At 44.0% G+C, this 14,824-nt stretch overlaps 1 protein-coding gene across 1 annotated transcript in view; it reads right to left on the bottom strand.

The window, feature by feature from the left end:
* ERN1 (endoplasmic reticulum to nucleus signaling 1) overlaps nucleotides 1–9,635 on the bottom strand; it is a 44,044-nt gene extending 34,409 nt beyond the window's left edge. The window contains exon 1 of the mRNA XM_019516791.1: nucleotides 9,224–9,635. Coding sequence (XP_019372336.1) covers nucleotides 9,224–9,620 — 397 coding nt within the window. The 5' untranslated portion in view covers nucleotides 9,621–9,635. The remainder of the gene's footprint in view (nucleotides 1–9,223) is intronic.
* Nucleotides 9,636–14,824: the final 5,189 nt, after the last annotated feature.

Raw genomic sequence — 14,824 nt, 5'->3', positions numbered from 1 at the left:
CTCTGAATATCTCTGGCTTTATATATCTCTCTTCTACATATCTCCAGCTGTGCATATCTCCACCTTCATATATCTAGGGCTCTCTATATCTACCAGTCTGAATATCTCCAGCTCTGAATATCTCCATCATTATATATCTACATTGCTATATTTCTCTAACTCTGCTGATCACTAATCATGATAACCTGCACACTTGGGTTTGAAATCGTAACCGGAGGTACACTTTGTTTTTAAGTCAAAACAACAACAAGCATGAAAAAAACACTTTCTAGGCTAGTCCACACAAGGCCTTCGATGACAATTTCCTGCCTGAGCTGTTACTTGCAATCTTTTCAGACATTTTTAGTCTAAGGTTCTGACTATTCTCTAACTTAAATGAGAGTGAGTGGTAAACCTATTGAAGACAACAGCATAAAACTAATGATACCTGAATCAACCCCCTCATTTTCTAATTCAACTACTTATTGACATATCACTGCACATTCTCAAAGCTCATCCCCAAGCTCACCTTTCATTTAAAAGTTGTTTTTATATCTTTAAAGGCAAAATCCACTGCTGCAGGTTCCTTTAAATCTTGCTTCTAAAGACCTGCTGTGTTCCACAAATGTATTAGCACATGAGATGTATCAGTGATCACCCAGGAACACCGATCTGAACTGAAGAAACAGTCAAGCTTAGAGTCCATTTTCCACTGGGTGTTCCTGGTCTGTTCGTGCCCTTAGCCAAACCGCCAGTCATGTTATCCTCCAGAGCCCCTTCCCAAAAATTACATTTTGAATAGAAAAAATTCCATTATGAATGCATGGACTAACAGTCCTTGAATCCAGCCATCTTCTGGTGTAGGAGCATCATCTTCTTGGTATACACACTCTTTTCAGGTTCAAAGCGGAGCTCTGTATCCTGTCTAAATTCGCTGATGACACCAAAATTTGGGGGGAGGTGAGCACGCTAGCAGGGAGTGAGAGATTGCAGAGGGATCTGGATAGGTTACAGGGGTGGGCTAACAGGAACAGGATGCGTTTCAATACGGACAAGTGCAGGGTGCTGCACTTGGGCAGTAGGAACCAGCAGCACACTTACACAATGGGGAACTCCCTACTCGAGAGCACGGAGGCAGAAAGAGATCTTGGAGTCATTATTGACTCCAAGATGAACATGGGCCGACAATGCGAGGTCATGGTTGGCAGGGCTAACCGGACCTTGTCGTGCATCCACAGGTGCATCTCGAGTAGAGCCAAGGAGGTGATCCTCCCCCTCTACGCGACGCTGGTCAGGCCACAGCTGGAGTATTGTGTCCAGTTCTGTGCGCCCCATTTCAAGAGGGATGTGGACAACATGGAGAGGGTCCAGAGGAGGGCCACCCGCATGATCCGGGGACAACAGGGCAGACCCTACAGTGAGAGACTGCGGGACCTGAACCTATTCAGCCTCCACAAGAGAAGGCTGAGGGGGGACCTGGTGACCGTCTATAAACTCACTAGGGGGGACCAGAAGGGTTTGGGGGAGACGCTGTTTCCCCTAGCGCCCGCTGGCATAACAAGGAGTAATGGGCACAAGTTGATGGAGAGGAGGTATAGATTGGACATCCGCAAAAACTACTTCACAGTTAGGGCGGCTAGGAGCTGGAACCAACTTCCAAGGGAAGTGGTGCTGGCCCCTACCCTGGGGGTCTTTAAGAAGAGGCTGGATGCCTACCTGGCTGAACTCATTTGAGTCCCGTTTCTTGTTTTGGGGTTTTGTTGTTCTCCTGCCCTGGCAGGGGGTTGGGCTAGAAGATCTACTAGGTCCCTTCCGACCCTAAATCTATGAAACTATGAAACTATGTCTATTGCCTAAGCAATCTTAAACCAGGAATATTCTCTCCTTTTATCAACCCAGATGAGAGAAAGAAATCCAATGTTAAGAGATGCTGAGGAAGTTGTTAGCAAAATGTTGCTCATCAATTATTTGTTCTCTTTGCTCAGGAAAGGGAAGACCCTGGCAATACCAGAAATCTAATGAATGCTTTCTCATTTTTCCTCTGAATCTTTCTGGGCATGTCTACATGTCACCATATGGCAATGTTAGTACTGCGCCACGTTTTAGTACTTGCTTGGGGGAAGTACTAAAACACGGTGCGGTAGCCACCCATACTGCGGCGTATGGGCGCTGCGCGGTTAGATTCACTGGCTCCATCACTGGTGATCATGTGTAGACCCACATGATCACTATGTCACTATAGCGCGTCATATGGTGATGTGTAGACACGCCCTCTTGAACATCCCTAAAGGTGGGAAGAAAATCCTGTATTGCTATGAGAATAACGAACTCCATTCTTGTCTCAGACGCATTCTGACACAGGTGACACGATTGTGAGAAAGTTCTTTGGCTTTCCTTCCTGACATCTTATCTTCCTCATCAGTCTTGAGGAAAAGGAAGCAGTGATTCCTTAAAAGCAAGACACCTGCTCCTGTGAATGGCCTCCCATAACTCTGCCTAAGTGTACTATACAACCTGTGAGGAGCAGCAGCCTATGGATCAAACGTATGAATCTGATTCATTTCCACTTAAAAATGCTTGCTGGGAATGAGCATGACCTGGTGGAGAAAAATCTCTTACAGTTAAAGCAGATCTCCTATTACCCCTGGAAAAACTGGTTGTGAAGATCTGTTTCACTAGATTCAGCTGGCGAAAGGAAATAAAATTTTCCGACGTTGTCAACACTTTCATGATCCTTCCCTAAAACTGTAACACCCTGGTAATACTGCTTTAAAGACAGACTGTGAATTGTTCTCTCACTCTTTCATGTGGCTTCTAACATATGCCACCTTCACTTCAAAGTATATGGCAAAAGAAGTTACCTTAAGATAAAATAAGAAACTTGTGACTAGGCTCATTGATGTCAGACTTTCAAGGATTCCCCCAGGTGTGGGCCACAATCTGATCAGCAAAAGAAAGCCAGCTCTACCAGGACAGAGAACAGCTTTTGCCACCTTTTAGGCTTAATAGAGAACGTTCTCGTAAGAGCTGCTGGACTGAGTTCCCTCCCTACAAGTCTAAAGCCTCAAGCTGTCACCTCTCTCTCAGACGGGAATCCCATGATTTCCCACTCTTAAGAGACTGGTGATCATGTTAAGGGACATGACTTATCTTCATTACCAGTTGTCCTCCTTCCAGGAACAATGGTAGTGGTAAACAATGACCACACACCCTTTTTAAAACAAAGCCATTTATTTTGAACAACGTACTTCAAAGAAACAGAACCCCAAACAATACACCAGCCTGAACTCAGACTTGCCTCTCCCTAAGACTTGCCCATCCCTGGGTCGGGGGAGGCCCAACTTCTTCAGCATCCTTCTGCAGACCACTTGGGTCAGCCAGGCCCCCTGAACAGCACCGTTTCTCTTCTGACAGCTGTTTCAGCCCTTCTGTGGGTTTTGGTTTTTTAGCCTTACAACTGGGCAAAACAGCTGTATGTCACTTTGAAGTGAAGCAGGAAAGTAGGCACTGCTTATAATTACTCCCCAGAGCTCATTGAGAGGGCAGCTTACCTATAGCGACTGTTTGATTTTCCAGTTTCTTTTCCCCTACAACTGCCAGTTAAGTTAAATCAATATATTCAGATTGGGCTGTCTTTTAACTCCATGTACCACAGCTTCACATCTCTGACAAGGTCTATTACAGCATTCAGGAAATCACAGCTCATATTTTTAGATGCTACCCAGCTTCTCTACAATGTGCCAAAGGTCTTGAAAAGTGAAGCTAGGTCACAGCTGTCAGAGACAGAAAAGAGTACTTAGAAGGATTGTTCTGTGCCTTTCCCCACCAACCCAGGATTAGAAAAATAACATATTCCTTGAAATGTTAATAGTTTCCATTTAGAAGTCTCATAGAAGGTCTCCATTGTTACAAAACCTTCTGCTGGAAAAAGAGTAAGAAAGTAAGAGGTTAATTCTAGATTCTCTAAAGGCCGCTTATAGCAAGAGCAGAACCAGGGGAACCTATTAACATAAGGACTGTCCAAGGATTTAGCCCATTAATTAAGCCCAAGTATGTCTCACTGGCATTAACATTTTAACCAGGTAACAACCAGGTGACCTGACTCAGTGCTGTTTGTATCATATTGTTGTTGGGCCTCAAGGACGAGACATTTTAACTTATTCTGCATTAATTTTATAGAGTATTTTGAGGCCAAAGTCTGGAATATTAAAGAAAAAAAAAACTATCATATTTGCAATATCTGAGAATAGTTCCTAGCATAATTCTGTTTATAGCATTACAGCATCTATCACTTTAAATTTTCGACCTGCCTCATAAAAACCTAGATAAGGAGAAGGCTGCTCTTTGACCAAAGAGCCATTTAGGCTGAATGCCTGCAATATTTTTACAGATTTCAATCAGCGTAATATGCCAGTATCTTGAGAAAAAAACCCATGAAACCAATGACCGAAAAGGAGAAGTGGCAGATTCTGAAAGAGCAAATGAACAAATTGCTACCACCATGGAACGAACTGGAAAAAACAGTTTCCTGTGCTAGGGCCCAGCATAAGTCTTGGGCTAACGGACAGAGTTAAAACACGTGCACATCATCCTCGCTACGTGATGCAACTCCTCTCAAAAAGGTTAGAGACACAGACTCAGCATCCTCTGGAACCTGCTCCTGGGAAGTGAAGGTCTCACAGCTCAGACCTTAGCAGCCATCTCTCTCTACAGTCACTACTGTCTTCATCTTTGGATCTGGACTAAAGAACCTTCCCGGGCTGTGGCAACCCTTATGATTACCACTGCTGCTACAGCTCTCAGCCCAGCACTGTTAACAGTGCTCAGCACATAAACAGTTTAATTCTGCAACTTTATGCATGAACTATTGACTTTGCTAAGCTAAGTTGCAGAAGAAAATCATCAGAAATGGAGCCCCTTTAAACAATTAAAATGAACGCTGTTAATTGCTTAGCGTTGTACAGAACTCAGGAACATGAAGTCTCCGACTTAATGACTGTACGTTCTAAATCACACCATCCAATCTACACCGGGCACGTCTACACCAGACGTTTACTACACGAGACACAGTAGATGAATTAGCTCCATGGTAAACATCTCATGTCTACATATGCAGACCTATTAGGCAGCAGGAAAATAATTAATTCTCCAGTAGCACATGTGTAGATGCTGATGCAATTGGCTGGGGCAGGAGGGTGCTTCAGTGTGGGGTGCCTGCCTGCTAGTCCTGCGCTGGGGCACCATTGTGCCTCAGCCAGCCCCTCCGCAGCGCACAGAGCCGGGGGGAGCAGCTCCAGGCTGGCAGGCTGACCCCCTGGACTCCCTGCCAGCCAGGGCTGCTCCAACCCCGCTCAACGTGCCTCAGTTCTGGGCACATTTAAACAACATGCCTGGAAGCAATAAACTTTAAAGGTTATTGCTGCGTGCTGATATCCTGTGTAGATGCACCCACTGGCTGCAAATCTAGTCTCAAACCTAGGCATAGTGTATATCCCAGGCTTGTCCAACATGCGGCCCACCAAGGCATTTTCTGAGGCCTGTGGTGCTGCAACGGGAAATGAAAGTCCACCCCTTGTCCCTCCCCCAGCCCTTCAGCAGCTTCCTAATGGCTGCTGAAGGGCTGGGGAAGGGACAAGGTTCCCACACGTACCGTGTCAGCTTGACATTGCCGACGCGGTATGTGTGGGAAGAAGAGTAGCCACGGGCCTCTCGGGACAGCACAAGCCCGACCGGAGTGGCAGGGGCTCAGCTGCACTTTCCTCCACCTGCGCCGGTCAGTCCCCAGCGGCACACGGCTCCGCCACCGCCTCTGCTGGCTGGTGCCGACCTGGGCGGGTCTGTCTCATCCGGAGCAGCGTGCAGCTGAAGCCGGCTTCCCACGTGCTGCTGGGGACAGGAGGAGGCCGGCCAGGTTGGCACCAGCCAGCAGAAGCAGTGGCAGAGCCATGTGCCGCTCGGGACTGACTGGTGCAGGCAGGGGGAAAATGCAGCTGAGCCCCTGCCGTCCCGAGCGGTCATTTGGTGCAAAAGGACAGTCTGAGGACAGTGTAGGAGGAAGCAGAAATTAGTGGGAGAACAAAGAAAAAATATGTTGAAGTGCTGCAGCTTGATTTTTGTTTGGTGACTTGCGAGTAACAAAGGAGGAGGTAACAGAGCTTACTGAACTGCTGGGACCTGAGAGCTACTCATGCTGATCAGAAGTAACACTTTACAGAACTGTTCAGAGGTGGTGGCCATCCTGGAGCTTCAAGATGCAAAGGATGAATTGTCTGGGGCTCCAGGAAGGACAAGAGTCCTTCTGAAACAGGAACTCCCCCCCACCATTTTTCTATTCATTGTAGAACCACCTTCTATCTTTTGAAACCCCTGGGCACCAGCTACATAGCAGTTGCTGGAGGCCCAATTCTGCAAACTGCTGAGCACCAATTTCCCTTTAAGCTAATGAGAGCTGAGGGTACCTTACTATAACTAGGCTCAGAGTATGTGCTGCAGGTAAGTGTAGTGTATACACTTTTCTCTTCTAAACCATGGGGTCTCTTAACAGTACCTGACCCAGTTTATTTTGGGTACATCTAGGGAAAAGGGAGTAGAGCATTCAAAATGCCTTTCTTGGCAGCACTATATAAGGGCAGAAAACCCAAATATGTACTTGTGGTGACAAGCAGCACTGGCTCATTTACTCTGGGTACTTAAAATAGGTTTTATTGCTAATTTAAAAACAACAAACAAATAGCAAGATCTTTGCATCTGCTTAATCACTACTAGACCCTGAACAATTCCCCTTACTCATTCTCAGTTTCAAGACATGAGCAAACCTTCAACCAAGAATTTGCCAAACATCAAAGTTTTTAAGCACAACGACAAACACTATCTTACGGCAGGTGATCTCCAAACTCTCAAGCTGTGTGAACAGCAACATGTGCTCAGTTCTCTGATATCCAGGGTACAGAAGCACCTGTCAGAAGACACACTCTATCTGCACCTTACTAGTAGAGTTTTGTACATTTTACAAGTGTACAATTAACAGAGACAAGAGAGCAAAAAGAGAAGGCATTGAAATTAAGACTAAAGTTGGCATATTTTAGCATTTAACACAACATTATAGCAGGGTGGTAGGTAGCTAGCCATCTCTGATGCTTGACTCCAGTGACTATGCTACAAGTGCTACACACCTTTCATGGGGGCCATCTGCAACAGAAGGGTCAGAAATGCCAAGTTCAACTTGAAGCACAGCTTCCACCTTCAGTTCCCAGGTTACTCATGTTGTCTTTGCTCTCGAAATTTCACTGCACTAAGCTAAACCATTGTGAAGCTGGATCTCAAATGAGCTCTAATGCTAGCAACTATAACCTGACACTTTTGGATGTAGGTTTGTGGTTTTTACTGGCATACAGAACCAAACCCATTGGTGATAAGCATTTCACAAAAATACCAGTTGAGTGCACCACAGGCAGATAAAATCCAGAATAACATTGTCAGAGACATGAAAAAAACAATACACATCCTTCAAAACCAGTTGATCCTGAGTGCTGCCAATTGTATTCTGCAACATATTTATTTATTTATTTATTTTACAATGGGGAATTATACTTAAGCAGACTGGATTAAACCAGGATCCTTTCACGTTCATTAGTTAATACCTCCGTGCCTCCTCAGAGACACCTCATGTCCCCTAATAAGGCTGTCTACAAGTAAAGACATCCTTCACAGGATAGGGAGATATATCCATATGCGTGTCAGTACGGAGACCAGCAGAAACCAGAGGAAGCTTCTAATATAGCTCGAAGCAATGAGGCAATAGTGAGTTAAGAGGGTATTGACTTTCATTCTTCTTGTCAAGTCTGTTCAGGCATGGAAGGGGCCTGAATTTTAAAAGGGGAGAATAATTCTGGTACAGATAGAAAAAAATCTACAAAGAAAGCCATATGCCAAGACAGCAACCTGTGGGCTTGCCTTTTCCTACTCTACCGTAGATAAGAGGAGTTTAAAAAGCATACAATTAACTCCTTGCTTGGTGGATCCAAACAGGCCTCTGGAGGGAAGAACACTGGTTTGAAGAGCAGACATCAATCTGATAAGCACAGTCCTTTACCACTAATTCAACCTGCCTGCTGAACCAACAACTGGTTTACCAACACTGAGCCAAAGGCTGCAATCACTGTGACTCCATTTCAGGTCGTTGCTTTCTAATGGTTTCCAGAGATGAAGAAAAAAGGCTCACAGAGTCATCCAGGACCAACCACAGCCAGTTACAAATGTGTTTTCATAAAGAAACACTGAAGAAGCTGTTCTCAAGAGTCCTCTGTGTGGTTATTTTATTAATTCAAGCATCTAGTCTCGTCACCAAACATTATTACAAAATACAGCTCGCACTTCCATGTCAATAAAAGGAAGGCATCATTAACCTATTACCCTTCTTCTCAGGCCTACAGAGAAGAGAGAGGAGCATACTCTACAGCTAAGTCTTCTACAACAAACCCTGTCCCTCCTTGTTCCACAGGTGAACAGCTGAAACAGCCTGGCGGATTGATCCTTTTCTGTCCTGTTCAGATCCTTATACTGTACCTGTGACCACAGCACCTGGATACCTGCTCAGAGCCCATGACAGCTGCGTTCATGGTTCTCCAGACCGAGTGCATCTACACTCTGAATTACACTGGGGAGCAAACGCAGAGTTAGAGAGTGTTCAGGGACCCTTTCCTGCTACATTCCTCACACCACCCAGGAGGCACAGGCAGTATTTTGTAGTATCTGAGCAGCTTGCAAATTACAAGGCTAGCCCCAAGCAGAGTGGTGTACTGTGCACAATCCAGTTTTAAGAGGTAGTTAGTTATTTTAGTCTTGAGTTAGGCAAAAGATGAGCCAGTCTATAAGGTGCCATACTGCCCTTCTTCTGCATAATCCAGCCTGTGAAGGACAATGGCACCTAAAATGTTTACATCAAAGAAATCACTGGAATCAAGCCTTGCTGGGCAAATGAAAAATCTTGAACAGGGAGGGTTACATTCAGAGGCAAATAAAGCTGTACACATATCACCATTATGCAGGCTTTAACTTCAAAACATCAGGTATGGTAATCAGGCCAGCATGATTCCTAAACCACTACAGTTAGACACAGGCAGATCCAGAACAGCAAACCAAAGAAATGCATCTTTCTGTATGCACAATGGCTTCAAAAGATTTATCTCGATTTTGCAGTTATTTAATTTCTTGCAGAGAAGGCCCAATGACACCTCCTACTCACCTTCTTTTAAAGTCCACTTGATTGCCCCTGTCCTCTTGCTGACAGCATGCAAACTTCCATCAAGAGTTGAAACAAACAACAGAGTTTCTGGCACTGTCACTGAGCTAGCACTTCCACAGCTCTGAAAAAGAAGAGCCCGTACCTTATTATTTACTTCAACCCTGTTACTTTTACCTATGTCAAGTTTCAGGATTCTCAAGAACTTGGCACATGAGGGTAACTGCTTTCTATAAGGTAAATCATCACAGAAACCAGGCTGGGCACCTGCATCCAGCAGAGATACATAAAGTTCATTCAGGGGCTTGCTCCAAACCTGAGGGACAGGAAAATGGTAGTGCTGGATAGAAAGGGAAGGAGCAGTTAGGTACCACCAGGCATCTAAACCCCACACACTCATTTAGACCTAGTCTTATATTTTGACTCCTGCCATGCTCTGAACCCAGACTTCTTGCTGTGTCAGCCAGAGGGGGTGAAATCTCGGCCTGGCTGAATTCAGCGGAGCCAGGGTTTCATGCCTGGTGCTCAGCAATCTTTTCACTATAAGGTCCTAAATTGTGCCAGTAACAAACTAGAAAAATCCCATTGTTCTTTTGACTGTTGATACATGGCTCTATTTTCTGTTCAATGTTATATTTCTGCCTGCTTGACCTCAAAGAGTTAAGTCATCAAAGCTGGGCATTGGAGACACAAGAACTGAAAAAAGGACTAAGAGATAAGACAGTGATAAGTACACCACTTCAAAGCGGCTAGGAGAACAGTGAGGCAATACCACTTCCAGGGGCCAGAACAATTAAATAGGCCTTTTCGGCCAAAACTGGAACCCAAGAGATCAAAAGACTGTTCCTGGTTACAAGGTACCACAGCAAAAAGGGACAGAAGTGGTCAGCCTGGCGTGCATCTGCCAGACAGGGAAGGAATGGGGGACTGAACTGTAAGCAAGCAGCACTCTTTAAGCACAGGCTATGGAAGAACCAGGTATGTTCAAAACAACACAAAGAGAAGCCTACGTCTCTGCCATGTTCCTGCTCTTGATATTAAACACCAGTACTCGAGAAGGGCGTGTGGGTCTTGTGTATTAACTACTGGGGCTCAGCTCCTGGAGAGTGGTTACCCACAGGATCCACACCCCAGCTGGCCCTGCTGTAGTGTCCATGACCCGTACTGAAGGGCTTTAACCCAAATCTGGGTCAAAGAGTGGGTGAATTCTAGAATTTCATCCTAGGAGAAGGAAAGTCCTGAGCCCCAACATATTGGGGAATGGGCGGCAGGATGTTCAGTGAAATCCTGGGCAGGACACAACACAGCCAGCCCAGTCACCGTGACCTTCCAATCCTGGTGATGCCAATAGGAAAACTTCTCTCAAACACTCCTTTGGGTGGGTCAGGCAGCTGCTTGCTATCGCCTGTTGTGTTCTTGCTATGAGCCTAGCTATACCCAAACATGCAAGGCTGTCAAAAGAGCCTCTTAGGAAGCATAATCATCTCAGAACAACATTAAAAGGTAACTAGAGCAAAACAAGGTGTCAAACATGCTGCAAGAGCCTTTCCAAAGCTTCGTGTTTAGTCACTCCTCTCTCTGCCTGGTTCAAAGAGAAACAAACAGCCTGACCATACCTAACCCTTATGTTATCAACTCCAGTAATCTGCCCAGTTGTGAACTATATTTGCATTCCTCACCATCTGCCACCTGCCATGTCGAAGAAGTTTCAGAGCTATATTCAGCTCTCGGCCTACTATAGTTGGCAGAATGAAACTACCTGCATCTGCCGTAACTACTAATGACTTTGATGACTGAAGTTTTGAAAACATTTTTTAGGTAATTTCTAAGTTTTTAGATGCTTGGAAATTTGGACAGGACAAAATAGAAGGGTGCCAAGGTCAAAGATAGAGATATGACAGTGGCTTTTCCACTAGGATGTTATTGGGGGTTTTGAGTTCAGCTAAATTCTACCATAAAGTAGTACTATTCTCATGACATTGTACAGCAGTTCAGTATGACAGCAAGAGCTAGCTAAGTACCAAGCAGAGAAACAGTCACAGAGTAAGCATGCATGTTTCACTACAGCCAGAATACAAATAACCACCGCAGTTCAAACGAAAGTACAACGATACAGAAAAACTAGAGATCAGAGATGAATGACACAGGTACAAAGGAAAAAGAAAATAACCCCTACATATAGTTTTGGATTCAAATAATAAAGAGACAAGTGTAATGTTTATCCAAAAATAAAATTACTATTAACTGAAATAATTCTTCATAATACAGCTTGGACAGAGCGCTTACTAGTTTCACGCTGGCGTGTACATGTGCTATCACTAATTGGGTCTCAACTTGAAGACATCTTTCCAACCAAGTTAAGCAAAGTGCAGTACACAGCAGGAGCTATGCCCAAGACAATATCCACATTGGTTGGTAAAAAATATGACTTGTTTTACGGAATATTAAACCACGGAACTACAGTCTTTACATTTACCTAATTCTTAAGGTTTTGTTCTTTTGGTCCCTAACAATAGTAAGCCCTTGTACAGCATGTTTCCTTGGCAAATTGCTGCACAGTTATGGGAAAAGAGACTCCCATAAGCAACATTCTGTATAAAAACATTTTAGAAATGGGACAATGGCTGTGCTACAAGCAAAGCAACTTTTCCTCTACTCCACACCTTGATTTTGACAAGCCAGCCCCATCTCCTCCCCTGGCAAAGGAACCAGAAAACAGAGGAAACAACTCATCGCCAAAGCTGCTCAATTCCAATTCCTTGTCCATTTGAGGCTGAAGCCTGACCTGCAAGGCCATGAACATTTACATTTTCTCTGTCAGTCTTGCTTCCTGTTCATTGCTACCTACGCAGAACCATCCTTGCATGAAAACAGAAAATGGGAAAGGTTGGGCTCCCGCTGTACAATACTTTTACTGCCGCTCTGACACAAAAGATGAGAGTTCCACTACAAATACAGATGCAAAAATGAATAACGGGCAACAGGTAACAATGAGGAACGGAAAGGGACGGCACCTTCAAGGCTAGGACCCTGAGAAATGCGATGGATAATCTCATGCTCCCTGCTCCTCAGCCATTTTCTTGAATCAGTCTGGAGTACAGAGAGACAGTGAGCCACGCTGGTCTGAAGTCAGGCAGAAAGAAGGGCTGAGAGAGACAGAAGCTTGTTCAGAGGCACAGGTTTTAATTTGGTGAAGTAGGCCATCCTCTACAAAATCTCTGCCTTTGAATCAAGTAGTATCTAAGATGCCACCTTGCTTTCTGCCTAGTCACTCTGCATCCTGTCACATACCATGAGGATCCTCCTCTCTCCACTGATGTCGACTCAAAAGAAACTGCAGTGGTGCTACCAGAGTGGCAGCGGGTTTGAGACTGGACTGCAGTGTTGTTCCCAGGTGCAGACTCACTCCTTTGGCACCACAGGGTTGAAATGGACTTTATTCGGCTGTATCTGAAGAGTCTCTCTCCCCTGCACTGCAGGGCAGGCTCTGGAGCCCAGGAGACATGCTCAGAGTGAAAAGATCTTCCCATGAATAAGATACACAAGCAGAAAAAGACATTTTTAATCTAATACAATTTAACTTGAAAGTCATATTCTTTTAAAACAACTTAAAACAAGGAACATGAATCATACATTGGGACCTGGTACAATGGATTCCAGGCTCGGAAGATTTTTAATGGAAATGCTGGCACACATGTCAGCAGAATGGATAAGAAAAATGCAACACCCTTTTTTGATTAAGCTGTAAAATGTCAATGAAAACAGCACATGTACATATCATGCTGAAAGACTGATGACATGCTGCACGGGGCTTGGCCTGCTTATTGATTCAGTGCAGACCAGTTTGCCCTCGGGAGGAATTAGAAAAGAAAATATTTATATATATTTTACTGCCTAGTTTTGACACAACTTTTTCCTGCCACGTGCTCTGGATATTCACAGCGAAGTGAGCGGAGGCAGGAAATGGTGCAATTAACCAAGTATAGCACTCTTATGAAAAGGGCAGGGTTGAATTCCTATGTATATTTGAATGTCTGGTACCCACATCATCACTAACAGGACTTGTAACATGGAATATCTGCCTGATTCACAGGGTCAGTCCATCTGAACCAAAGTTTCTACCCAAGGCCTCCTGGAACAGTCATTTTGAAAACTGAATACAGCAGGGGTTCCAGGTGCCTAAACACAGCATCAAGGGCCAAAGCTTCACATTTAACAGTTGGTATTACTGTGGCTTAGAGAAGCCAGTTTAATCTCAGTTGAATAAAATCAGTGCTTTTCAACAGACCCCAAAGCACTTCACAAGGATAACAAGACATCATGTCCTTATGGTCTAAAAGAGCTGGAGGCACAAGGTGGTCCAACAAGAACATGCCCAGAGTGAGCGACTGTGTTGAGTAACGCAGTCAAGGCTCCCAGTCAACAGCCCATTGAACCAAACTGCTTCTCACAGCTATTAAAAAAAAATGTTGAAAACATCTGACGCAGCTCGCATCTTTTTAAGACACCAGATTTAATTCATCTTAGAAAAAAGCTAACTGGACAGAAAATGGGGATTTTGCTGGCTGAATGTTTGGGTGTTGAACTTCCAGATACTTTAAAAGGAGCTCATTTGTAGAAAGTGAAGAGCCACTGCTTTCTGAAAAGATCCAGGCCGCTTTAAAAGCATCTCAGTTGAGCACCCAATTAATCACGAGCCACTTACAAAAATGTGAAGTCTTCACTGCATTCACAGAAATCAAAAGGGAAGATTTTTATAAAATTAAGTATTGAAAAATTATTGGCTGGACCCAAATAAGAATGAAAAGGGACCACACTAAAAATTAAACCCCCCGATCCTATTCTTACATTGACTACCAACATTACCATATGCAAATTAAAAACTTTTAAAATATCTGTTATACTTATAAATGTTATGTTGTCTTTTTAGCATTTCTCAGGCTGAAAAATGCAAAAGGAAACAGATCAGTGAATTCCATTTTTTATCATTAATTTCAAGTTCTGATATACTACTCAGCTCCTGTGTTTAGGATAAATGTTGTTTATTTAGGAATGTATTTACTTTTTTTAACTTACTTCCATAGGGCGATTTGTATGAGTCTCAGATTTATTAGCTGTTAGCGTTACCAAGCCAATTTCCACATAAAATGTAATTGTAAGGATCTCCTTCAGGACAATATTATGCAGCACCACCTAGCCATCCAGACCCCAGCCATTATACTTCCTGTCCTGGAGCAGAGGTCTTCCCTTTAAAGTATATGGCTCTTCTCTTGTATTGTGTTGCCTACAGTGAAAAAAAACCCTATTTGTTCTTTTATTAATGTTCATAAAAGCACCAATATTTAGCAGATTTGCCAGTTCCCACTATGCATTCGGGTATGTGCCAGATCTTCTAGGGTTTAAAATAAGTTAGTGGTCAATTATTCCATTTAGCAAACCAAGGGGGAAAAAAGCATTTGCTCAATATTACAAAACGATTGGGAGCCAAAACTAGGAATCAAATGCAGGAGCTAACTGTTAGACAATACTCTGTCTGTCTGTCCCAGGTGAAAAACCAGAATTGGGAGTGACGGTGTTAGATAAACTGATAAAACCGTCCGTAAT

Source organism: Gavialis gangeticus, unplaced genomic scaffold (assembly GCF_001723915.1).
Source record: "Gavialis gangeticus isolate Ggan-Ray unplaced genomic scaffold, GavGan_comp1, whole genome shotgun sequence".
NCBI classification, from domain to species: domain Eukaryota; kingdom Metazoa; phylum Chordata; order Crocodylia; family Gavialidae; genus Gavialis; species Gavialis gangeticus.
The sequence above is the reverse complement of the archived record's forward strand: the minus strand, read 5'-3'. Positions and strand labels throughout refer to the sequence as shown.